Source organism: Anopheles stephensi, chromosome 2 (genome assembly GCF_013141755.1).
Source record: "Anopheles stephensi strain Indian chromosome 2, UCI_ANSTEP_V1.0, whole genome shotgun sequence".
Taxonomy (NCBI): domain Eukaryota; kingdom Metazoa; phylum Arthropoda; class Insecta; order Diptera; family Culicidae; genus Anopheles; species Anopheles stephensi.
The window spans coordinates 37,173,355-37,199,978 of NC_050202.1; the positions used below are offsets into that span (position 1 = coordinate 37,173,355).

Genomic DNA, 26,624 nt, shown 5'->3' on the forward strand with positions numbered 1-26,624 from the left:
GCACAAAACTTTCTGCCACGAGTTACCATTCTTTCTTTCGCGCAGGGAGCAGCCAAATCGTTTACTTCCGCCTTTCGGCCACAACCGCTCGGCGCCGGCGAACCGACGGCGGCGGACGACCTGAGCTACTACCGGTACAGTGGGAGATAGTAATGACTCAGACGAAGATTTGCGGAAGAATGCTACGCTACGCAAAAGAACTCTGCCCAACTTCCTATAGACAGACAATTGGGATCGATACCGGATACCGGTCGGATTCTTGGCGCAGCACATCCGATGTAAATAGCTTTTCGCAGGGGGAAAGCTGGAAAAAATTTAATTAAAAATAATGCCCGGTGAATGAATGCAATCGTTTTCCGGTTTCGCCGGTAACAATTCAATTAACATGCGGTAGATGAGTATAAGATGCGTACCTCACTAGTTTCAGGTTAGGAGTAGTCAATAGCGTTAAAGCGGCATAAACTACCTTTTAAATAGACTCGTCGGGCAGGTGTAATGTAGAACGCTCATACTTGTGGTTAAAAGGGCGCAGACGGCCTTGTGCGCTCATAATTGATAAGACTGTATCTTGTGAAAATTGTAGTTACTCGTTACTCGTTGCTGTGTGTGTGTAGTTTTCTATTTATTTTATTTTCTCAGGCGGATTCGTTGCGGTCCTTCCTGCGGTAAGGACCTGGGCACATATGAGTTTAGATAATTGTGTTCGTCGGGGAGGGGAAGCTTAACAGTAAATTGCTCAAATCTTTGTTCGTTTAACGTTCGCAAAAGCTTTCATAAAATGTAAAACCGATGAGCGAACTTGCGCAAAAGGGTGATTGTGTGCCATTTCCGTGGATAAGCTTCGGAGACGGCATCGGTAGATAGGTGGGTCGTAGTTTATAGGATGCATCAAACTCTCGACGGGTTCTCTCTATCTCTCTAACTACAGCAGAATGCAACGAATGTAATTTCTACAGGGAAGCATCGTCTTTAAGAGGAAGATACGCGTAGGCACATTCAATTCAATTGTACATAAATATATAAAAACGCATCTGATATAATAAATATCCGTTTAAAATTTATTGTCTACGCTCTTTTGTTTCTAGCACTTGATGTGTGTTTTTTACTCTTATTCTAGCTTCTTAATTAACGACCTAAGTACACTTAACGGGATTCAACCCACATAATTGAATTGTTGAATCATTAGGGGGAATGTTTCGAATAGATTGTGGAATATTGCGCCCATGTTGTGGAATTTTCCAATCAACTGTTTTCCAAGGAAGTAGCTACTAATTTGAAATTTTATACCTTATTTTTGCATTTATCTATTTACTTTCTTGTTTTGTATGCCACGTGGGTTTAACAAAAAATGAATTCTTAGCCTAAACATCAGTGTGCTAAGTAGCGCTAGCGCTTGTAGGAAGGGCCATTCTGGCTATGGCGTGAACCACGAGTTGGAATAAGGAGCTGAGGTCTGTCTCGTGGACGTCGGGAGTGCAGGAGCATCAAATTCATTCGAGAATAGTTCAGCGATTAAAAAGCAATCGTTTCAATACCAAGTAGTCGACAGCGATGAGAGTAAGGGGGGCCGAAACTACAGCAGCATATTCCAATATTGCTCGAACCCGGCAGCAGTGTAGTGATTTGAGACATAGAGGATCGCAAATTTCAGAGGACAGGCGGATAATAAATCCAAGACTTTTATTTGCTTTATTGAGCGTGAGCGTGCTATTTGATCGCTAAAAGACAGTTTGTCGTCAAGCCAAACCCCAAGATACCTAGTATTATTACCTCTACTCAATCTGGTTCTGCAAAAGAAATGGTCCCACAGTACTAGGGAAGACAAACGATCAAACGATGTAACACAATACTTATCGAAAGATTGAAGATTGACGAATATTAACACAGCCATTTATGGACAAGGAAATTGGAAGCGCCCTTGAGGAACCCCAGGCGAAGCTTCAAAGGCTTCAGAAAGAGAGTTCTCCTCTCTTACTCTATAGTTTCGCCCAAAAAATATGAACTCAACCAAGAAAGTAGTTGGATCTCTAATACCAAGTTTGGATGATTTCATAATCAACGTCCAATTCAAAAACATCAAAGACATGAGGTTAGTGGACTTGGACGATCGATTTGGCATAAAGCCATGCTGATGCAGGGAGGTTACGCTTAGTATACGAGACAAGACAGAGGAATGAAGGAGCGACTAGAAACATTTGTAGCAGAACAGGGGAAGCGAACAATTAAACCCGCCTGGAAGTGGTGTATGTAAAGCTTGACAGCGAGCTTCCACAATCTATTTGAAACATTCCCCTTGAATGATATACGGTGGTCTAGTATTTCTAAGCACAATTTGAAATTACCACCATGAGCTTAACGATTAAACGATTCAAATTTTTATTTGAATTTTCTATGATCTATAACACTCTACTCGATTTTGAAGTGACTTTTCCTCCGGGTTTCATTTAAGTGTCATTTAAGCGTACGCCAATGAGAGGACTTATGATCGACCTTAGACTGTTGTTTTAATGATTTTGAATGTATTTTTTCCAATCTTTTTCAAAAGTCTGTATGAAATCTATTGCCTTCATGTGGCAAGCAAGCATTTGTCAGGGCCCAAAACTATTCTTGGGGGTTCTCTGTATTTTGGCCAAATCTCGCATGGAAGCACTCATTTTACGCATAGAAAACTAAAACTTTTTTCCATGTTTTGGTTCACATTTACACAGATTTACGTCCAGATTCTTTTCTTGTCTTGAAAGCTAGACTCCTCGCTGTACTTGCGAATCACCGTAAGAACTACTCCTGGTAGGACAGTTTGATTTAAGTATCAAAGCACACTAACTGATCATTTCTTTTAACGTCATATGTGAAATTGTGCTTAGACTTTCTGGAACACCGACTACAACAATGCCATTATGTGGATAGAAACTCCTATATCCCATTACGATCTAAACTCTCCTACCCGCAACGCCGATCTATCCATAACAACTTAAATTTTACATCATATTAGTACACGTGACGATTGGCGGGGATTTTTAACTAGAACCCGCCGATAAATTGCTATGCAATACCCCCTCTCCTACGTAAGGCATAATTTATTTGGAAATGTTCTTCGTTCTTAATGCAAAACCTACGCTACGTTGTGTTAGTAATGTACAAACACTACTGCCGATGCAGTTTGGTTTTCTCTCTTCTTCTCAACCGATTGCTTTATGCTGCACCTGTGCATCGTGCCAAACACTGCAGTTTGGACTGCAGTTTGGCAGCATGATATGTTGTGACTATTTTGTCCTACCGGATACACTACCAGTGCTAAAAAAAGCACTTGCAAGCAGGTAACGTGTTACAAGGCATGATTGCTCCATTATACGCGCTGATCGTCGTACCCATAGATAAGGCTGATGTTGTCCGGGAGCGGATCCATTAGCTCGACTATTGGATCCGCTGGCTTTTGTCAGTCGAGCACATTTTTGAGCTTCACGTACAGGCAGCAGGACAGCACCATACCGAACACCTGTATCACGCTCAGCCCCAGCCCGATAGCGCCGAGTATTATCAAATGATATTTCAGGTCATCCGTCATCTCGTATATGCAGCCCTGCCAAATAGGAGCGGCATCGAATGATTAGAACCACCAAGCTCTGTAACTAACGCGGTAATGGGGGGGGTTACAAAAAGGGACATACCGTATAGTGAATATTGCTGGGACCGTCGCGCAGACCGCACTTGGAAACCACAGTTATACAGCACGAATCTGGCACCAAACGTCCCTCGGTGGGTTTTATCAGATCTTTGCGCCGTGACCGCAACCACACGCTGTGGCGCCAATCTTCGAACCGTACCGCGCCACAGCAGGAAAACTGTGTCCAGTCCAGCCCGGCGTGCAGGTCAATTTGACAGCATTTCCGCGTGACACAGGTGTATTGACACACACACACACACAGCCGAAATGGGTCGGGTCGGTTCGGGTCGGATCGAATTGCGTAGCGTGGAATCAGAGAAGCAAGCAAAATAAAATAAGAAAAATGGGAAAAGGTATGTAATTAAATACCTCAAATAGTTATTTTTTCGCCGCTCAACCAAAGTTTTATCTTGTCCAGTAGCGTGTTTTTGGCATGGCGCAGGGACAAGGATGATGTTATTTTGTAAATCCGTACGTACCTCCTGCTGCAGGCTGTCGACAGCTTTTGTTTGTTGTTCACTCACGCCGTAGTGCTCCATGAAGGTTGCGTTGAGCGTGTGCTGCAGCTCCGTCTCGATTTGCGTTTCGTAGAGATAAGCTAAGCCGCCCACAATAAATTCCAGCAGGAACACGATCAGCAGCACAAAAGTGTACTAGAAGGAGGGGAGAGGGGAGGGAGGGATGAAAAAACAATACAACAATGTTAAAAAAGTGAAAATAATGGGTTAAAATGAAATTCCACACATAAATAACTCGGTACAACATTTTCGAGAGTGAGACCGAGAGAGAGAGAGAAAGAGAGAGGGTGTCACCCATATTTCATAACTTGGTAGTACAACAGTGTTTTGGAGCACAGATAAGGATTTTTGGTCGGAGTTCAATTGCCGTACGATATGAACAGTAGTGAATGTAAATATTAAGAGCGTGTTTGTTGCCATTTAGATGGGGAATAGGACAATATTTATTTATCATATAGCGACAAAATCGTTGTTGCCTTGGTCGGGAGAGCTCCTTTGCCATACTTTGTTTTTGTTCTACATTTACAGAATGTTCTAAGTGACACAGTATCCCCGGTTTTTTATTTTAACGGAATGCGTATACATATTTTGTGTACGGAGGATATTCCACCAGGACGCTTCACGAGGTTTTTTAAAGCTATTTGTTATCATCCCATCGGTTTGTGAATTGTGTTTCAAATATTTTTAAATTCATCTTAATATTTTTCGAAGCATACAGTTTCTCTATAAATTAGGAAAAAACTTTAGTACACGCATGTGCATCAAGCCCCTTTTTGTCTGGGGGCCTTATGCCTTACTCGAAAGAAGGGAAGTAACTTTTAGGTTCGGAATCGATCCGACATGCCAATGAGTCATTACACTTAAGCCCGACTATACTGGCTTTAATTATCTTTAAAAAATATAAAATAAAAACTTATGGTCAACAAATTGAACACTGTTTACCTGACCCTGGAATAATTTAACTAAACTGATTTGGAGGCGGTCCGGTGGCCGAGGCGATAACGGCGCCGGTCTTCACACGGCCGAAACGGGGTTCAAATCCCATCCAGACCGCCTCCCTCCCGTACGCTGGGCTGATTACTTTGCTACGGGTAAACTCAAGTCACAGAAAGTCAGAAATGGCAGGCCGAGACCTCTCGAGGTTGTAGTGCCAAGGAAGAAGAAGAAGAAGAAACTGATTTTTTTGCAAGACCCTATATTGTAGACTAAAAAGATTTGAATTCTGATTCTGAATCGCTCTAACGTGTTCATGAGCCGTTACGCTTTGGCTCGACTTCTGCCTATTATTTGGGATCGAAACCTTAGAAACCAAGAGACGCATTTGTTGGGTACTGGCTGTGGCAAGGTTGTTGTCCAGAATTCCTTTCCTTGTTTTCCAGAGTCTCAACTGAGCAGCAGCAACTGACTGCCATCGATCGTCATCCGTTTATTCACGACCAAACGCTTTAATGAAGCTCAGCCAGTGCTTCATGCTAAATATCATCGTTCCGGAAGCTAACCAAAATATATGTTATCAATTCAAATCTTGATCCTATCTCATCCTAGTCTTCTCACCCGACGGTTCGAAACGACTGTTCTACTTACTGATGAAACCCATTTAAAAAATATGACTTTTGCTCAACCAATGTACTCGTTCCAGGGATGCGCTATTACAATACGAACATTTATTTGCAGACGTTCCATTAAGATTCAATGCACGATCAGGTGATGCAGATGATTCGATTGACGTGTCAAGGACGTTGTAATGGGGGAGAGAGAATACAAAAAATACACGAACGATGATGCATTGTCATTGAACGCCGGACGTTATTCTTTTTCCTCACAAATAAATAGCATCACGTTTAGGTTAAATGCTGCGGCGGCGGACCGGCGGACACGCCATGGCAAAACGAGAATAACTAAAACCAATTGTTACGGCGTATTGGTGGATTGATCAGACGTTACCGTACGCCAGCAGTTGCTTCTACCCTGCTGCTGCCGGTAATGTAATTGCAATTAAATGGGAATCGTGACTGCGTGCGCATAGTAATCAAATTTAATTTACAACCGGTGGACGGCTACTTTCTTCCTAGCTAAGGCTGCTGCCCAACTGGGGAAACAGCTAATGTGGAAAACCAACCGAGTTAACTACTTATGGTTTATGGCGTACGGACAGGATGGACTGTTTCAATGGATGGAGAACATAGCGATTCATCCCCTGTTTATTGAGCGAAGAAGAATTCGAAACACAAAATACGCGCCGCTAGACAAATGTCAGCAGTCTCAATAGGCAAACATTTCCTGGGGCGTAAAGCGACGTATGTTTGAACATGGTGTGTGCACAAACGCACGTATGACCATCGCAAATTGTCACATTAACGCCGCCGGGAATTTGAGGTTATGTAAAAACATTCAAACAGTATCGAACGTGACATTGTTACGCAGCTCCCGAGAACCACTGGAACCAGTGGAAGGTGGAGGGAACATGGCAGAACGACCGTTTGGACGTCCCGAGCGTTGAAGAGTAGTGACATAACATTAATTTATCGATTATAAACTTGTCGGTAGGCTGTTTAATTGAACATGCATCAATGTGATTAACGGCGATGTCGAGAACTTGCCTGTCAGAACCATTACCGAACGTGAAGTTAACGGCTCGAATGGCGAAAAGCGTGACCACTGAGCAAAAGTTGGATACCGCAGTCTTTTTTATGTTTAGCATTTTAAATTCGGGATTTAATTTCGGGGTACGAAAGATGGTTTCTAACTAACCTAAATGTACGAAGTGTTATACTTCTCCGATTTGTGGAATGTAATTTAAATTTCTTATGAATCGATTCATCGATTCGGAGTTCGCATTGTGTTGCCATGCTATCAAAGCGATAAAATGCTAGCTGTGACACTGCAACAAGGGTTTCGCAAGAAAAGGATGCATGCATTACTTTTCCATTTCTCCATAAAACCAGAGGCTATACAATGTACCATTCGGCGCGTTGAAACAGCGTTGAATTGACGTAACAATATTATTCCCAGTACAAGGTTGGCGAAATATCAACGGGAACTTCCGAACCAACTCAATATTCAACTCGCAGATCAAAGTGGCTAGCTCAAACTGTGGAAACAATAGGGAAAATATTACTTACCAGCACTAAAACTCCCCGCTGCTCGTGCCATACGCCACAGCACCCGAGAACACCGCCGACAACGGCAAGCAAACCAGCGGCCAATAGGGCATACGTTCCGATAACATAGTTGGTGGTGGAAAGCAGGGAAATGTACTGATGCTTCCAGAATATCGTCCACAAGGTGACGCCAATTATAACTAAACCCGATATCTGAAATGAAAGGAACGCAACATTTTACTGAACATTCTATTCGAGCTTCATTTTCATAATTTCAAATTGAAATTAATTAGCTATTAACTAAGCTCGAGGAAATGCCTACTACAATTATAATCTGTAAACTCCATGTTTACAGTGTCATGAGAGTCTTCTCGACAATACGGCATGACCGTAATAACGAAAATAAATAAAAAATAAATATTAACTAAGCTAATCTTATATCTTAGAAAATTTTAGCATATTCTTAAGAGGTGCCATTCGTTCTTTTTACTAGAATTGGCAATGGTTTTTCAAAAAAAAAAAATCTGATCCACTTAATGAACAGTATATCGAAACCCTCTCTTAGACACATGCGTGACTAAGACAAGCTTTGAAGCGGGAAGAACTACAAGGTTCATCTATTTTTAATCGATACTTGATTGAATTCTACCGATACCAAAGTTTTAATGAAATCGACAGTTGAGTTTGAAATTCATTACAACAATCGTAACAAGAGCAATATTTTGATGGTACAAAGTTATAAATACACACTCCCGTTCACTTCCGGCCAAGATGTAAAGACCGAAGCGACTGGCAAACGACAATCACTTGAAGCTTTTCCAGCGTTCCCGTGTTGGCCAACGGGGTTGCTTCGCGGCTAAGTGCCAGTGCCACGGTCTGCCAGCTGTGGCTGTGGCGGCAGTGCATCTGGTCTAAAAATGTTCGTGCGCACACATTCGTGTCCTATTTGGAAACGATCATCTTGCGATAGCTATGACGACGTCTGGCAAGGAAATGGACGGAGCCGTACAGAAATCAATTAAGATAGCGAGAAAGGCGAGCTGTGCGCACTGTGGCAACGTTTACGTTCGACTCCCACTTGCAACAGCATGATGATACAATCTGAATGAGCTGGAGGTTTCGTACCGCTGACCACATCAGTCTCAAGTAGCAGGCAGCGAAGCGTGATGGCCTGGCAGTCGGGCAATAGTTTGCTTTAGCCTGGATACAGATGCTGCATTAATCGTGAATATAGTACGTACACACGACGGCTCTATCGATCGAAACGGTTTCTTGCTTGCTCATGCCGCTCGAAACGGTCGTGGACAAATATTTGAACGAATCAAAGGGCCGTACAGTGCTGTTTGGTATAACGCTAAATTATTATGTTATTTATGAAGCGGTGGTTGTGCATTATTTCCTGCCAAATGTGTCACTTAAAGTAAATGTGATACGATTCCTTGTTTGTATTTACCATACTGGAATGTTTTTACATTACTAAAATTGCATTCAATATCAGCTCATGAAGTTAGTCTCATGCAAAGATCTAAGCTGGTATTTAGAATCAAAGCTTGACATCATCATACGTACCTCCAGTGAGCTAGCTGCACGTGTTACTGCAGGATAACTTTGACTTGTTAGTGGAGTGCCAGTGGATAAACAACATGGGAGAGGATTATCTTTTAGCAGAAAGCGAGTTTATAATGGCGGTACATTGGCGTAGGCACATGGGGGTTAGTAAACGTGACGTGCTTTGCGTTAACGAATGTACGACTGTATCGCGAACATGACTAAATACTTTGACCACGAAGAAATAATTTTTTAGAATTTTTACATTGACGATAGTGATACTTAAATGTAATTTTTGCGTTAATTTGCAAAAAGAACAGATTCAAAATAATGCTCAGTAATAGGCTATCATTTATCTTCCATATAGTTATTTTTATTTATTTATTTATTTATTATTACGGACTGATGCCGTATTGTATCTTCCATATAGTGCTGCAGTAATAATACTGTTTCTCAACAGAACTTGTTAACAGAAGAAGAGTAAAACTAGAACAGTTGATTTGATGATTGATAAAACACACATTTTGCAAATAAAGTCATTTTTTACTCTTATGCCATTTTCGATTTCCTTTCGAAATATTTATTAGTATTGCGACACCTATTCATGAAGAGCGGCCTATTGCTTAAAACTAGATAACAAAACGAATGGAATTCAGGACGGTTTGGAGATATTTCCTTCTTCCAAACCGTGAAAGGGCACCTTGGTGAGCTCGGCCGAAGCGACACCTATGATGAGTGCAAAAAATTTATATAAAAACGGCAAAAGATTTGCAAATATCGAACGTACTGTGCATATGTTGCATGAGTACTGAAAATCGAACACTCGATGTAAATATCAACAACAAAATACAGCAAATTTAATCCCACTCTTCAAGTTTGCTATGTACTCGTCATGGGAAACAGCTGCAAAACCGCTCCCACGCAGCTAGTCGTTTAGTTCTTCTTTTATTAAAAAAAAGATGTTTATCAGTTCTGTTGAGAATTGTAGTACCAAAAAAACATCCTATTAGCAACAGCATTAATTTGTTCATAATTATACGGGCGTCCCACAAGAGATTATAAAAACATAATTATTTACTCCTAAATTATGAATTTACCACATTTGGGCTCTAAAAAGATGACTTAACGTCACTAGCTTGTGAGTGAGAGGTATAATAATTATTTCCTTTCGGTCCATCCTGTCCAATCTGCTTCGCTGTCCTTCTTTACAATCGCGATTGCGTTGGATGTTGGGCAAGCTGAGATGACATTTCCCGGATGAAGTTAGGTTGGGGGACAGGTTTTGCATCATCCTGCTGAAAGATCTCGCGTTGCTCCCGTATGAGCTGTGTAGTATGCCATCCCAATTTTGCCTACTGAAGATTGGGGTTCCTACGTTTGGGCGGAAGTTTCAAGATCAAACTTCCGACTGTTGTTGTTGCAAAGTCGGAGCGTAACTGCATAATGAGCAATTGAATGGCAATTTTAAATTGCAAGTCAAATATTCGGCAAAAATTATCAACCTTATCGAAAGTTAATACACCTAGACCTTGAACACATACATAATTTTCATGATGCTTCAATTGCACTCAACTGTTAATCGTAATAAATTGGTAAATACAAATAAAAATGAAGCATGTAACTTGATCGTCCAGAAACAAGCATTAGAAGTAAAATGGAAACAAAATAATGGCGCAAAAAGAGACATCTTGCATTACGTTCTCGGTACCCTTTCGTTGGTCAATTTTCGTTCAAATCATAGCTCATGCTCATGAGAATGGCACCGACAGGCACGGAACTAGGGACTCTGAGGGAAATGAAAACTTATCAACTGTACCAAGACGTTTGAGCAGCACTGCATTGTGTCCTGGTTTCGTCTGGAAAGATATTTGATTGATGAAAAGCTTATCCACTTTTGCGACTAGCAGTCGCCTAGGGTCAAACATATTTTACTATGTCAGCAGCCATAAAGTGGCTATGGCGGTCTGATTATCAACGATAAGTTCTAGCATACAAGAGCCCCACAAAAGAATGGTTATTTTGCTTAAACGATTTATGAATGTATGGTAGTGTACCCTGTGGTAAATTAACTTTTGATAAAATCAGTCGAAATAAGACATGAGGACATGACGAGATGAGTCGTACAATGAATGAAATTTCAAGTAGCCGGATAGCATCATTTGGATTGATTTCTGTAATGAAGTCTGTACAGACGACAGAGAGAGTTCATAACTTTGTATACCTGGGAGGACATATACTTGCTTCGTGATCATACATCTTGACTTCGCTTCAACATCCAAATGTTTCAACAATTTAGAAAATTTACAATAAAACCTAAAGCACGATAGGAAGTAGTCGAGTGCTTTTCAAACCTGTCCCAGAAATTTACGATCTATCTTCAACCCTAAAACGTGTGTGACATTTTATTGATCCTGGACACAAACACAATGGCCTCAATGACTCAAGACAGTGTAGTGTGGGAACTAATTAAGCAGGATCAAATAATTTCTACCAATGCCGGGGGAAAATACACGGTCACGATTCGTATGTTCATTACTAGGATGCAATTGCTACCACGGTGTCCCTAGCACTAAAGGACATTCCTTTTTTTACGGGCATAAAGAGCGATAATGGCGTACGACTTCAATTCGAATGTGAACGCAATAAATCTTCATTAACGTCCAAATTAGATGAAACGAAAGCCAGGCCATTTAGGGCAGCAAAATTTAATTTAAGCACTTGATTTATGCATTTGCCATGAGTTTTCTCCTGTGGCTGTTATTTCTACTGGTTTTTGAAAGATGATATTTATTTTTACAATCATTCAAGTACGGTGGTGTTTGCCAAGTGTTCAGTTCAGAAATTTACAGGTGCGGAGGAATGTTTTTTTTAAATAACTTCATTAAGTACACAATTCACGTTACGGAACGCTACTGAAACATCACATATTAAACATTGTTCTTTATTTCGTTCTAACAACTAGCTTTTTGGCAATCGTCCGCTCGAAGAAGCGTTCAACGACTTTCGGCACTATTTCAGCACGGTATTGAACACTGCTGCTGATGCTGCTGCAGCTTGCTTGCTAGTGATGGTTTCAATCGATAGAGTGATTGGTTAGACAAACTAGGTTTCAAGCACAAGTCAAATACAGTCGTCACACGGTGACACCGAACGAAACCCGTTTTCTTCAAGCATTTGCTAGCAGAAGCATGTTAAAATTCACTGAAGAAAAAGAGTTGCTCAGCGGTGATACAATAGCTCAGTGTGTGTGTGTGTGTGTGCGTGCGCACGATGTTGTCGGCAGGTTGAATGCACAGCGAGCAGAATTCAGACACTTCAGATTCTACTAGTACCGACAAAATGAAATTCCCTAGAATGTGGATTCGCATGTGGACACCTGTGGTGAATCTTGGAAGAAAAAACAAACCATATCTATCACCGGAAACCGGAACATCTTTAACGGCGTTGCTGGAAAGAATTTCCAGGCACCCGGCGAAATGCTATTCCATTTCAAACTGTTCCCAATGTTCCCGCGGCTGGTGGAAGGGGTAAATGATAGATTGGACAAGCACATCATTCACAGGTGTGATGAACCAGCCCACGTGTGCCATAAGCATCCGAAAAGCGGGAATAAGAGCATTGATCGAACGGACAGAAGCCATAATTGGTATCTTCACCTTCTGACGCCGTGGGACACAGGGAACATTTGAACCTATCGTCATCTGTCGGGCAAAAGTTTTGCCGATGGTGCTGTGCCGAAGAGGATTCGGCGTGAATTCCGGCGTGGACTTTGTAGTAGCTTTCGATGTGGTATGCAGTAAGGGTGGGTTTTTTGGAATGCAACACGATGACTTTTCGCTACACGCTAACGTAACAATTAACGATCGAAAGTGTGACAAGCTTACATAGTTTACATCGCGTTTGCTAATCACTGGGTTTGGAAATATTCCTTTGATGGTTTGGCACGAAAAACATTTCAAAAATGCATTCCAAACGCGTTTGATTGTAGTTTGCAATAAATACATCAACTTGATTTTATGTTGCTCTATTTTTTCATCATACTACATTTAAATACGACTATACATACGACTAAGCACTTGAGAAAACTCCACATCATCATCCAATAAAGGCATCCATTATTTGTCACGTTAAGCATGCTTTTCCTTAGCCGAAAATCTTCTGACTTATTGAAACAAAGCAATAAGGTCAGGCGAATCGCCAAAAGAATGATGGTCGAGAACGAGAAAACATCATTAAAAGATGACACACTTTTTGCGAACCGTTTCATAATGCATTCGAATGGCCATCAATTACGATCTGTCAACAAGTTTTTTGAAAAGGACAGTCGAATTCCTTGCTGAATTCCAGAACACTCTATATATCATCGTACTCGCAACGTTGCCACGTTTTGTTAGAAAAACGATGTTTGATAAATTTTGTTAGAAACACGAATAGCAGTTTAATGCATCAAAATTCCAAGCCTAATGGGATTATAAACACCTCAAACGACAGTTGTGATAGCGGCGCCCAGCGTTAACACGAAGAGCGCCGGTATCTAATCCAATCCGGACATTACATCAGTAAAATTTAACTAAACATATGTACTTAACATAGTTACTCGAACGGAAATCTGCACATTTTAAAATCGAATTGCCAAACGTCGATAAAAAGGGAAGGATGTCCTTAGCCTATGACTGGATAATCATTATACTTTTTTCACCCCTTCTATTAACCACTGACAAAAAAGTTGATGAAAATTGTTTGCAAAATGCCAACAATGTACAAAGAGTGCCGATTAATTCACACCGAATGGAAATCCGGACAATATTCTATATTTTTCATTTACTTTTTTTCCAAGCCTTCCAATGGACAACAAAGATGGTTCCAAAACAATTCTTGCGTATACTGCGGCCGAATGTATTTCAATTGGGTTGAAATACATGTCCGCTTCGATTGACATATGTTACAAAAGGATTGTGGGCAGTATTATGTTTCGTATTTTAGTATTATGGTTTTTTTTTTGTCTGAAGATTAACAAAATGTTCCCATGTTATTTGGCCAGTTTTCCAATGGCCACATGAATGAAAATCACAACACGTGCTATGTGTTACGATCTTAGCAATAAGGATTTTATCGGGATATCTTCGATTTATTCGCACTGCCCTTCATAATTTGCTTTAACTCATCAATGTAATGGTTTGTGTTTACTATGACATCAACAAACTTCCATCAAAACAAAACTACCCAACTTCTTGGGTTGACAAAAAGCTCTCAGACTTATTTCAAAATGTCTACCTAACATTTCTTATGAAAAGGTTTTGCTTTTTTGTGGCAAGTGCAATGCAGCCAAACTATACCAAAAATGGATATTTTTGTGTTATCAGTCATAGAACACTCCATAGAAAAAATTGAAGGCTAAGAACTAGAGCTAAAATATATAAATAAATAAATACCTAAAAAATAATTAATTAAATAAACCATTAGTTAAATAAATAAATAAATAATTATAGAAATAAACAAAGAAATAAAAAATATATTACCGGGATTAAATGTTACCCTCTGGGTTACTCAGATTTGAAAAGTGATGTTTAGAAATGCGGATGTCTATAAATGGCATTAAATGAGTTTTATAATTACTTTGAGGAATTCAAATTCATCATAAATGACCTAGATTTTAACTTTTTCGTTTTGTTTATGAAGGAGCCATTGTCCACATTTCCGTTTGGTGATTAACAGTAAGGTGTATAAAGACATGAACGAAAAAAAAAGAATTATTACTGTCTCTAGTGTAAGGTGTCCGGATTTCTGTTTCAGTCACTGTATATGCATTTCTTATTTAGCAGAATCCATCTTAAAAACTCGCACTATTTTAAAAAGCGTACTGAAAAATCACGTTTTGCCGGGATAGTGTACGACTGCGGTTAGAATGCATGCTTGGAGCAACACATTTCTCAATTTCTCACCTACAACAAAACAAAAGAATGTGTAATCGATCGCGCACTTACCAGAAATATGGTGTTGAATATGTGCAGCGAATACTTGATAAAGTTAATGCTGCAGCAATCAGAGTCCCGCGTTTTCTGCTTTGGTTTGGTGAGCCGCTTGTTTGGGCTGGGGTGTGAAGGCCCGCTTTGGCCATTGTTGTTACCAGCAGCTTGTGCCTCCGAGCTGCTAACGATGGTTGGTTTCGGTTTGGCCCGTCTGCCCATCATGGACGCCGTCGTGCCCGTCTCTGTCGAACCGAGGTAGATGGTGCGCTCCGGTTCGAATGGCTCGATTTCGGATGTATCGTCCGGTTTAAGAAAATGCCCCATCGGCAAAGATTTGCTGCGGCAAGTGCGAAGTGCCGGACAAAGTAAAGCAAAGCAAACCCGTAGCGTCTCCTGCAAAGTTACTCCGCCGTCGCCATTATACAACTGTGCCTAACTCCGAGACGGTTGTGTACGGGCAGTTAGTTATCGGTTATTTATGGCATCGAGAGTAACACAACCTCGAAGTATAATCGATTTTGGCTCGGCACACACCAACCAGCCAAATTCTAACGAGAGTCCGTGTTTCGTGATGGTATCATAAATATTCTATCGTGTGTGCGCTGCGCTCCTCATGGATATTACAGAGGCGCAAACGTAGCACGGGCTGGTAATGTTGCGACCGCCGTCAAACTGTGGCCTACGGACGCTTTGTTTGCCTGCATTTAAACTAGTGCTACGCACACTTTTGGAAACGGACGTCGCTCGGAATCGGACACGGTTACCGGTGTTTAAGATTTGTGCATTCGGTGACCGAGCAAAAGGTGGTCAATTAAAATCGACCATCCGTAATGGCGGCTGCTGTTCTTCAAACGACGCTGTTTTACGCTGTTGCCTCCTTTTATCGTTTTGATCTGCTGCAGTGTTTGCCAGTGTAACCGTGGGATTTGGTGGTTTACGACAAGGTTGTAGCACTTTGAATTCGATATTCGTGGTGATGGATTTGCTTCAGCCGTATTGCTCTATTTGCATCACATCACAAGGCGCTTGTGATGTTTGCTGTATTTCACAAAACGAAACACTTTAGTTGAATATTGAAAATGATAGATATTCTGTCGGATGACATCTCGTTGGCGATGGCAATTGAATGTACGCCTCCTCTTCGCCTATCGATCGCCTATTGACGATGATGCATTTGGATGCGGGTTTATCTGCTATTTCCGGGTCGTTTGAATCGGGGGGTTGCAGTTAACTTGGTAATTTTATGCCGCAATGTTCCACTTGATTGTAGTCAGTCCGTTGATTCCAATTGATGGGGAGTTTTAATGCTAGAAAGACGGTAAAAGAAATGATGATGTGGTGGTTAGAGAGCAATTTACTTGAATATCAATAATTATTGAATGTGTATAAAAAAGATCAAATAGTCTGTGATTATCAAAAAGAGTTAAAATTAACATAAAATTTACTATTTATTAATTAAGTAATTTTAAGATAGTAATAGCGTTATAGTACATGCAACTGACTGTCTTATTCAGGCTCAAACCAAAGCAACACATTCTCACTGCAAGATGTTATGCCTCCATTTTTGTATGATTTTAGGTCATCTTTCGCACACTAACTGTTTTCGGTGCTGCTATCACACTCAGAAAATATTTCGCCCCAGTGCACACACAGCAACGCTTCCGCCAAAACTAACGAATGCAACAGTGTGCGAAGCGCATTTCCATTTCCAGCTTGCTCATCCTCCCTTGCCAAGGATAACAAACTTTGTATAAATTAACGTTTATCACAGATAAATCTGAAAACTTTCGCTCAACAATTCTTAAAGAAATCATCCAGAAAGCCGTCGCCGATAGCGCTGATATGAACCGTAAAAAAGAAGGCAAAAAAACACAAACACACACACACATCCAGTGAAATGGCTCGCTTCAAAAAATTCTTAGGCAAATAACGATTTCACGCCTTGTGGCAGCACCGGCACCTAGGCGAATGTAATGCTTGCGGTATTAGTATGCTGTAGTGGAGGTGAAGGCAACAGGAGCAGATAAAAGTTTTCGCAAGACGAATACAACAACTACCAAGCCGGTAACCGTCAAAATGGCTCTGAGAATGAGGCACGAAAAAAACTTTTTCCATTACCCAGATAGCGTAGGACTTTGGTGCTGTTGCTGCTGCTGTTGTTTTTGTTAATTGTTGCAGCACAATTTTTGTATCTAAGCGGAACTTCCTTTCTGGCCTAGGTATTCTGGCCCTAGGTATTTTTTGTTGTTCTTACTTCATGAAACTTTCAATTAAAATGTGCATTGCTAATGCTAATGAGGTCAAGGTTTAAGTTAAGAATTTAAAATATTAAAACGATTATGGATTGCAGCAACAGTGAGGTTTAATTTTAGTTATCTAGGCCAAGGGTATAGAAATGTTTCGAATTTTTTTATACGCCCCAGACAAGATTTGATCCAAGATCGGGCATACGCAAAGTAATGCATCAGGGATTATGTTGCTGAATTACATGTAATGATATTTAGCATGATAATTTTATTTTTTATTTTTTAAGAAAATAGTGATGATTAGAACCTTGCATCCTTCATTATGTTCATCTATTGCTTGCTTATTTTTTAACACGTTGTAAACTCTTTTGCTCCATGCCAAACCAGTGGCGCTGCTAGACAAGACCCTACACCAACTCCCATCGAGACCGTTCTACGGTACGTTAGCTAAAAGCAAAGTCAAGGTATTCGTACCTAGAAAAGGCAGCTTAATCCTTTTTCGAGGATATGCCACCAACAGATTAGACATGCTTGGTTGACTTTGCAACAAGTCATTCAACAATCACATTTACGATGTAATCGGATAGTTGGACGTACGGAGTGCTCGGTTAAAAGTAGCTTCCCTACTCGAGAAGCTACTACAAAATCCCCTTCACTATTTTAATTCTGGTATTCGGCTGTATACGTGCTTCACGAAATTTGACGAAAGTATCATCATAGTCTCAACAACAGGACGGTTGAGTTGAGCCTGAAAAATGCACCTATCGTTTCATGTGGCAAATTACTATAAGCGAAAGCAGCGTACCTGGTTCCAGCAATACGAATCTAGTTGCAGATGATACATTTTGTGTGTTTACTTTGCTTAAGTCCTACTCGAAACACAAGAAACATACTTCAATTCTCAAAGACTGTGGAAAACTGTAGCATGTTGCTAGTGAGTGCGGATGTGGGGTTGGTTTAGGCATTGTGTTTGCTCTAAAAAAAAACTTAAAACTTGATAGCAAGAATTCCGATGTAACTAGCCTTTCTTGTTAATAGGTCACCAAAATTGCTTGAATGATGTCAAAATGATACGGCTAATGGATTACGGTCCCAGGATGGTTAGGTAGTCCTTCCAAGTATGAATGACAGCAGAAAAATGCACCTACCGGTTTAACATATCCGAAGGGCAGGTAACATACTTCTCGAGAGCTACAAATATTGTTAAGGATCGGGATCAGCCTCTCCCTTTTTAATTCCTTGCACAACTAAAAGAACACACGTACTAACAAACAAATGGAACTTAAATTCATTTAAGGGATAAATGAAAAAGTCGCTGATCAGATGTTGTTAGATAGGGTAATTAAAATCGATGTCAACGAACTCAATAAATATTTTTAAATTAAAGAAATGATAAAATTATGAGCAAGAAAAGCTTTTTAGGCGAAACCAGTGAAATGAAACATTTCTTCTGTGCCCCTTCTTTTACTACAATCCCTAGAGAATTTGGCCTGCGATGATATGGCTTCATTAACTTGACTTTATCCTCGTTTCGTAGCTAGATAGCAATCAATTTTTTATGAAAGTAACGAAACGGCAATAGTTAGTAGATTATTCTGTTGAAGCTTTCCAGCAGACACAGTTAGATAAAACTATCATAAAGTAGCAAATCTTCCTAGCAGCTCTATGAATTTTAACCAACGAAATAATGGTAATCTATATGCACGTTAATCGATGAATAGGAATGAGCAAGAACAATTAGTTGAAGTAAAAATCGTCAAAAATACAAAGACCCAATTGGCTTTTGATCTGCAATTGGTGCGCCAACACCTTCTACCATCGCAGCCAATTTTATTGATTGACTGATTAACCGATTGCGATGATTTAGAAAAATGTCCACCTTCATTTTATCGATGCTCCACTTACACCGTACTTTGCCTGCTTTGTAGTCAGTAGTGAATGATTCGAACAGAATCGAATGCAGCGCAGAAATCTGTATAGATGAGCACGTTCATCTGTGCTCCTTTGTCCAGCGAAGGATAGCGGGAGCTCACCACCGAGAGTAAGTTGGAGAAGATTGTGGATTAAGGAAGTGGTAGTTAAAGTAACATTTTCACATTAAATCTATACAAGTGTGCATGAAAAGGTGTGACGATGTACGTAAACTAACGATCATATGAAATTCTCTCTTCTAATTTATCAAATTTGACAGAATTGGAAAAAACAACGCTTAGGAGAAAATCCACAAGTCCACATTCCACAGCCTATGAGACGAATGAGGTCTCAAAGACCCAAAGCCTCTATAACTAAGTGATAAAAAAAATCCTCAGCCAATTCACAAATTTGCCCTTAACTACATGATATCAACTACAAAAGCACGATATTGCTCTTTCCTATCGAAAAATTCCACCGAATGATTCAAAAGTTCCATTGTATGATTGAAAGTCCTTTAAATTGCTTGTTTAAAACCCGCACTTTATGATGAAAAGTAAGTTTGCTGCGTTTAGTTTTAATCATATTTAACATAACAACCAACGATTTAGTTTCTTCTTCTTCTTCTTCGGTGGCACTACAACCACCAGAGGTCTGGCTTTCTGCGACTTGATTTCACCCGTAGCAAGGTAGTCAAGCTCTGCGTACGGGGAGACGGTCTGGATGGGATTTGAACCCCGGTCCTGCCGTGTTAAGACCGGGCCGCAGTCGCCTCGGCCACCGGACCGCCCCGATGTAGTTTAGGGGAGTTTTAATTTATAACGCTCTGAATAGACTTAATGGGGCGATCCGGTGGCCGAGGCGACAGCGCTGGTTCCGGTCCGGTTCAAATCCCATCCGGACCGTCTCCCCGTACGCAGGGCTTGACTACCATGCAACGGGCCAGAAATTGCAGGCCGAGACCTTTCGAGGTTGTAGTGCCACCGAAGAAGAAGAATAGACTTAAAAAGGATATTCACCTTAAGTGATTTAAATAATGTTCGATGCCTCCGTTCATAGACCTCAAAAACTTCGGTTCATGTTAAAACACTTATTTTACCGTATTGGCCTACACAAGCTAGTTGCTTTGCGCTTCGAAAAATTTAAGACCGTTCGATAGAAGTTTTCCTCGAACGGAAATGCCAATAAGTTAAAACAACTGCAAGCAACCGCCGATCGAGTTCCATTACATTTTTCCGAAAAGTGTGAAGACTACATGCATGGCAAAACTACAGCACACTCCAGAGGTAAACGTTAAACAGGAGGGCAACGCGGATTCTGGCTCTTCAACTTCAACTGGTAGCTGGCGAATTTTTCAAACGTACGAAAACGTTTTGGTGGGCACGCCGAGGAAGCGGCGGGCGAGGTTTAAATATATGCAGCAATGTAAGCGAAATGTAAACACAAATGTCTACAATGCAATGAAACATGCGATGCCGGCACGTGACTTTACTTGCAAAAACTCGTACGGCTCATAAAGGGGGCAGCACGTTGAACGATGATGCTCAATGTTTATAGTAAAGAACGAAGCATAACTACTCCGACGCGGGGAGTGAGTATAGAATCGATTTCAATGAATGCTGCAAAACAAGTATTTTTTTGAAGTAATATAAAGAGGAAAAGTATGGCTAATGTAGCTAAAATTCGCCTGTAGCTATGTATTATGCACAACTAAATAAAAGGCTTAAAACGGGAATGTTCTTGTGGGGGACGGGAACTACGAGCCGTGTTAAATAATTCTGTGTGAAAGTAGTTTTCATCGTTGGAAAGAGCATTTGGCAAAGCAATTTCACTTGAAACTCATACACACATGAAAGCAAACAGCTTAGCCGGAGTTATGGGCTTTGATTTAAAGCAGAGCATAATCAACATCGTTTTAATTCGGAACGCCGGTTTTTGCCATGCATAATTCAAAAATAAATATTAAGTCGTACAGAAACCGATTCCAGTTGAAACAATAATGACACGAGGATTCACTTCGATGGCATGGATGGCCTACGCCTTTCAGTTCATGAAATCGGAGGTAATGAATTACCTCAAAGTGTGTTTCGATGGTCGATGCGGATGATGCGGATGGAGGAGTACAATTTATCGTTTGCACTACATCAATATCAACTTTCGCGTGAAATATGACAGTTCGGCGGAGCTTCGAGAGCTTGGAAGCAAAAATGAATAATTTTCAAAATGGATTGATTCCTCGTGCTCGGCCCGTGCACCGCTTCGGCAGATTCGCAAGGGCAGTAAAAACCATTTTATTGGGGGTCCACCAACTGAAAAGTATTGTGCAAACAAATTTTAGTTTTATCATCACTGAGTGCGTTGTTCATGGCTCTTCTCCCTGCACTCATCCCAGTAAAGCACTATTAAAGGGAAAGAATAATCAAATATTCGGCAAAGCGGCTAAATAAACGGCTCTTGATTGGTGGCATAGATGGGACTGGTAGTGCTTGTCATAATATGCTTTTAATTGTGATAGGTGTTTAAATTAATGTAAAGTTGATTTCAATAAAGTTTGCCATCAATTTCTTTCATAGAGAATAGCTCGCTCTCTCTCTCTCTCTCTCTCTCTCTCTCTCTCTTTTCTTGTCCTAACGACCTCCTATAGGTCATGCCTGCCATTCCTGGCTAACTAGACTTAATGGTACCACGTAGTTGGATAGTCTTGTCCTCACTACGGGAAAACGGTCCGGATGAGATTTGAACCCAAGTCCTGCCGTATGAAGACCATCGGGCCGCCCCGAACACGGCGAATAGCATAGGGTTTGAATCGTATGAAGAAATTAATGAACCACCTTGGTGAAATATTTCAACTTTTTCGAACTTCCTTAACTGCGTTGCAAAACTCCCCTAACTGAATGCAACATTCCACTACGGGATTTCAATATCCCACTACCTAGTTGAAACAATCCACCGAGTGTTCCATTCTATGATTCTAGATTTCTAGATAAGTTCCATTCTATGATTCTAAACACTGCATTGGGAATTTGTAATAAAAAAAATTGAATTTTAGAACAATTCTTATCCTCTATATAATTCCCAACTGCAATATCTAACGACAAAAGTATCAAAAATGAGTATCATTTGAAAGTTCTCCAAATTCTTGCCTATACAAAAAAGACCATAATGACGTATGCAGGAAGCATGCTTACTTTCTTCCGCAAATTTGTCATTACGCATAAAACTCTAATGAATTTGTACTTCCAAAACTCGCTTACCAGGCACATATTTTTAAAAAGCTTTCAATTTGCAAAACGTGCCGGAGCAGCTATCCACCAACAATCCTACGGGGCAGTCCAATCTACTGCGGTGTCGTGTGCGGAAAATTTTTGTGAGAATTCCCAAATAATCGATCCACCTGGCCTAACGTGCTTAACCTCAACAAGCACGTGATGACACAGTTACACACAGTGCTCTGATTGTTATGACCCGGCCAGTGTGTGTGTGTGCGGGTGAATTTTTGTGTCAGCATCAGCTTTTGCATGCTTTTTCATTTGGCTGCCGGTGGACTACCGGTGCTATAATGATGAGTTCGCAAGGAAAAGGAGTATCGCCCATAACAAACGTTTGCAGACCTGAGCCTCCATAAATTATGGTAAAAAGGGATACTACCTGCCACGTGTTTGTGTTATTTCGATTCGTGTTCCGCCGAACCATAGATGGCCGAAGGTGCTCTTAAATCATAGAATAGGGAAGAAGAAGGGACAAAGCACGGGCGGAGGTGGTAAAACGGATTAAAAGAGAAAATCCATTTGAGTGAGAAAAAAAAGAAACCAGAATCGACTGGATTTAATAGCAGCAGTAAATAATTGAACATACAAAGACACATTTTGCTAAACCAACTTTTCGTTGAGAGAAGGAGAAAAACAGCAAAATGAAAAACAAGTTTACCGAATGTGGAAAGGTACATTTTACAAAGTTAGAGTTTAATGCTTGTAAGTAGTCGGACATTCGGTATTGATTTGACCGGTACATTTTTTTTATTCCTGAAGAACGGCCAGGCCGTATTTTGCTATTTGACCGGTAAATTCTGAACAGAACGTTTGATTAAGAATATATTGACCACACAAGGATTACGAGCACAAAGTTGAGATACATTCGATTCTTCTTCTATCTTGGCCTAACGACCTCACGCCATAAAAAGCTAAAAATGGCAGGCCAAGACTTTTCGAGGTTGTAGTTCCGAAGAAGAAGAAGAAAGAGAGGAAAGGACGAAAGGAGGAAATAAATGCGAGAACGATAGGAACATAGAGAAGAATTAAAATTGAAGAAAGAATAAAAGAGATTAAACCAACTGAACTCGTGTTACAGATCCAAATCGAGCACGACGTGATTCATACTATGACCAATTATGACCGCACTGGATGTCATCTCACTTCTGGAGAAAAACAAACCCTGCATAAAGCGCACAGTAGAGATTCTTGCCTCTCCAAATGCAGTGAAGACTGGCAAGAGAGACCGGCCATTGTGAGCATGCCACTGAACGGTGAAGCATATGATGGACAATATTAAAATTTTAATACAGAACAAGCTGTTCTAAGATAGCGATACGGCCAGGCCGTTCTTCACTAATTAAAAAAGCTGTTCTTCGATGGAGTCTTCCATGTGACAAACACTACGTATTAGCCACCTGTGGGATATAAGTTTGCAGTGATGGTGGACCGATCAAAGCTACTCCTAATGGTTTGCTGAAGTCATTAGCAGCAACCAATTCGCATTGTAGTACATCAGGAGTTTGAAACTGATCTTACTTGCATTTGTTGCCTCCTCCAAACGGATAGCTTGGAAGAAGTCACAATGGTTGTGTAGAATACTTCTTGGGAAAAAAAAACGAAACAGATTCCGGCCAACCAATATTGATGTATGTCTTTGTCATATTTGTGAATCTTTTAGGGGTTCTAGGGACCCGAGCACCCGTTTAAACGGTACGGAACATCGTGGACAATACGGAAATGTTTATACAAAGACTTTCAAGCGATAAACACTCGGAATGAGACGCTGATGGCTCCTGCCATAACTAGCTTAAAAGTAATGGTGGGCAAGTCGTCGACCAAAGGGAACTTCCAATGGACCTCTGATAAGGTCATCAATGGCGCCCAATCCGAACAAACCCCTGTCGGATGATTATCTTATTGTATCTTAACCCAAAGCCCAGAATGGTTGAACTGAACTGATATATGAATGTATAACAGAATTTTGAGAGTTTTGGCTCATGTGAACGATATCTGTTTTAGTCAGTTTTTGCTAATATTTCTCAGTTATTATCTGTATTTTGTGTACATATCTTACATTCTTGATTTAGGCTCATAGGCTCACAAGATCCAAACATCAAATATCAAAAAACGTGCCATAAGACAAGCTACTCAAAAGGTAGGTTACGTTACGGCAAATCTTGTGCCTGTTGTGTTTTGTAGGTATTTCCGATTAAAAAAACACCACTTTACCACACCCGTGTGCATTCGTAAAACATTTGGCGGGAGATTAAAATAAACTCACCTGGATTGATTGGCTTTCCGAATAACACGACGCCAAACACGATTGCAAAACCAATGTAATGCTCCGATGCTGCTTTGAAGTGCCGATCAACCTAAAAAAGGAAACGATCAAAAGCAACAAGTGGAAGCCTACACGAAAAAAGGCAAAGGATACGACGGTATTAGCACTCCATCACTCCATCACTTTGGTACCATTTTTACAAAATATTATCGAGCAGGTTTTGCGTCGATTTTACATTCGTGCCACGTGGGAAATATGTTCCGCTATGACTGTTGACTCTGGAAGCCACCGTTCAGTATAATTGATTTTTTTGTGCGGTATATTGCGGTATTGATTGTAGCGATTGTTGTGTGTATATAATTTTTTTTCAAACACCACACAGCACGAGTAATCATGGATGTCACGGAGTAATCAATATCGATTGATTAAGCTCGTTAACGGTTTGGCTCATTTGTGAAATCAGGGTTTAATTACAATTAATTGTTTCGTATCTCGTTTTATTTTTCTCCTCTTGCTTTCTGTGGATTGCACCCACCGCCGAGTGAGCAGTAACATTTGATCTTAATTGACGCTAACAACGACAATATGCCTATATTTTGCGCAAGACACGATTCCTCTTTTTCGCTTCAATTAGAACACATGATTTGTATCAATTTTATTTTTAAATCACTCTTTCACACGCCCCTGTTTCTATGTTTGGGTACGCATTCATTCATGTGTTTACTTTTTTCGAGTATAAAATTTACTTTTCACTGAAACACCAACACGGAACTAGATTTAAAAACAATAATTCCATTCCAGCATTCATTCTGCTGTGGTTTGATGGATGATCACCAATGGAACTGGGGCTATCTCTTTGCAGAGAACTCTTCATGCAATATAGCACTCACACACACACACATGCACACCCAAACGATTCTCACCATTGATATCGATTTTAGGTTTACTTGGTCGTACGCTTCTTATATTTCTTTATGTTTGAATAAATATTCTTTTCAACGACATTTTTGGTGAAGACTCTTTAAACAAACTCAGATTGCCTGTGCTGAATCTATAATCTCGCACACACACACATACAAAGCAGCGAAATGACCGCATTCCTTTCGAGGTTGATTTTTTTGTTAATCATCCTCACACACGGCTACTGGACAAACGAGTTCGTGCACAGAATACACAGCAAGCATATAGGAGATCACTCAAGATATATTTCGCTCGCTAGAAGAACACTTTCCATGTACTACCTTAACCGGGGCTAAGATCAGAAACAAATCTTATGAGGTGGTGAGATGATCAACGATCGCGTCGAGGTGACGTCACTGCCACTACACCTTACCGGTACGATCGCAAACGGTCGCTTCAGACGCACACGCGTGGACAACAAGTGTAAATCGATGTTCATGGAACAACTACACACACTCACACACACTCAAAAGCGACACCTTCCGATCACTGCGATAATGAATTGGGCGTAGAAATTAAACGTACCACCCAATGCCAATCTAACCTGGGTTTTGCCGTTGTTTTTCGTATGCTTGGGTATCTGTGTAAACTTCGCAAATGCCTAAATCACAATGAAACACTAGAAATCGTCCACGAACGCACCATACGCACTGCAAACGGTGCAGCCGGATCGAAAACTCACCCCGAGGAAACTCACGCCTGCAAATCAACAACTGCGTCTGCGGCTCGAACTTTACCAACTTCTTTACCCTCACGATCGGAATAAAAGAGAGAGAGAGAGAGCTGTGCTATGATTGCTCTTTCTCTCTGTTGGAATTTCTCTCTCATTGTTTATTTCGTTTCCCCGTTTTCTCTTTACAGGGAACGGAACTTGCGGGATCGACTGCGGTTGTTTGTTGTTCTGCATGGCGGACGGATCGCCGAGAGCATGAATGACGTTAAGTACGGTTTCCATCCACACAGAGGTTGCGAGATATGTTGAACAGTGTTGTGTTTATGTTTTTTGATGTTCATGGAAAGAGTTTGGAAAGATGGAAACTCAATTGTACACTTTTTGAGGCGATCGACGCTGTGCGCTGTTACTTGGATGCAAGTTCTATGCAACAATTTTCTACGCCTGGTGGTTTGCGTCGTTGCTAAGATACCTTAAGAAACACTCTTTTCTTGTTAAGTTT

The 26,624-nt window shown here is 40.7% G+C and overlaps 2 protein-coding genes across 14 annotated transcripts in view; one reads left to right on the plus strand and one right to left on the minus strand.

The window, feature by feature from the left end:
• The window catches only part of LOC118517671 (mucin-22-like), a 40,115-nt gene extending 37,094 nt beyond the window's left edge, over positions 1-3,021 (plus strand). For all 5 annotated transcript variants that reach the window (XM_036064054.1, XM_036064053.1, XM_036064052.1 and 2 more), the window contains one exon: positions 46-3,021. In XM_036064054.1, the coding sequence (XP_035919947.1) occupies positions 46-150 (105 nt within the window). In that variant the 3' untranslated portion in view covers positions 151-3,021. The remainder of the gene's footprint in view (positions 1-45) is intronic.
• Positions 1,036-26,324, minus strand: LOC118517672 (CD151 antigen-like). Of its 9 annotated transcripts, none has more exons than XM_036064063.1 (7): positions 26,132-26,324; positions 24,490-24,580; positions 14,816-16,107; positions 7,305-7,496; positions 4,144-4,317; positions 3,669-3,842; positions 1,036-3,580 (listed from the first exon to the last, which is right to left on the minus strand). In XM_036064063.1, the coding sequence occupies exons 3-7, from the start codon at positions 15,122-15,124 to the stop codon at positions 3,437-3,439; spliced, it is 993 nt and encodes a 330-aa protein (XP_035919956.1). In that variant the 5' UTR covers positions 15,125-16,107; positions 24,490-24,580; positions 26,132-26,324; the 3' UTR covers positions 1,036-3,436. The 9 variants fall into 9 exon arrangements, with proteins under 9 accessions (XP_035919956.1, XP_035919950.1, XP_035919953.1 ...); XM_036064057.1 differs by having other exon boundaries at positions 24,490-24,617; XM_036064060.1 differs by having other exon boundaries at positions 24,490-24,617; positions 26,092-26,132.
• Between the last annotated feature and the right edge of the window lie 300 nt (positions 26,325-26,624).

Coding starts and splice junctions, on each gene's coding strand:
- LOC118517672 (XM_036064063.1), bottom strand. CDS start 15,124: ATGGGGCATTTTCTTAAACCGGACGATACATCCGAAATCGAGCCATTC. Junction 4,318..7,304: donor AGCGGGGAGTTTTAGTGCTG/GTAAGTAATATT, acceptor CCCTCCTTCTAG/TACACTTTTGTGCTGCTGAT. Junction 3,581..3,668: donor CCAGCAATATTCACTATACG/GTATGTCCCTTT, acceptor CCTATTTGGCAG/GGCTGCATATACGAGATGAC.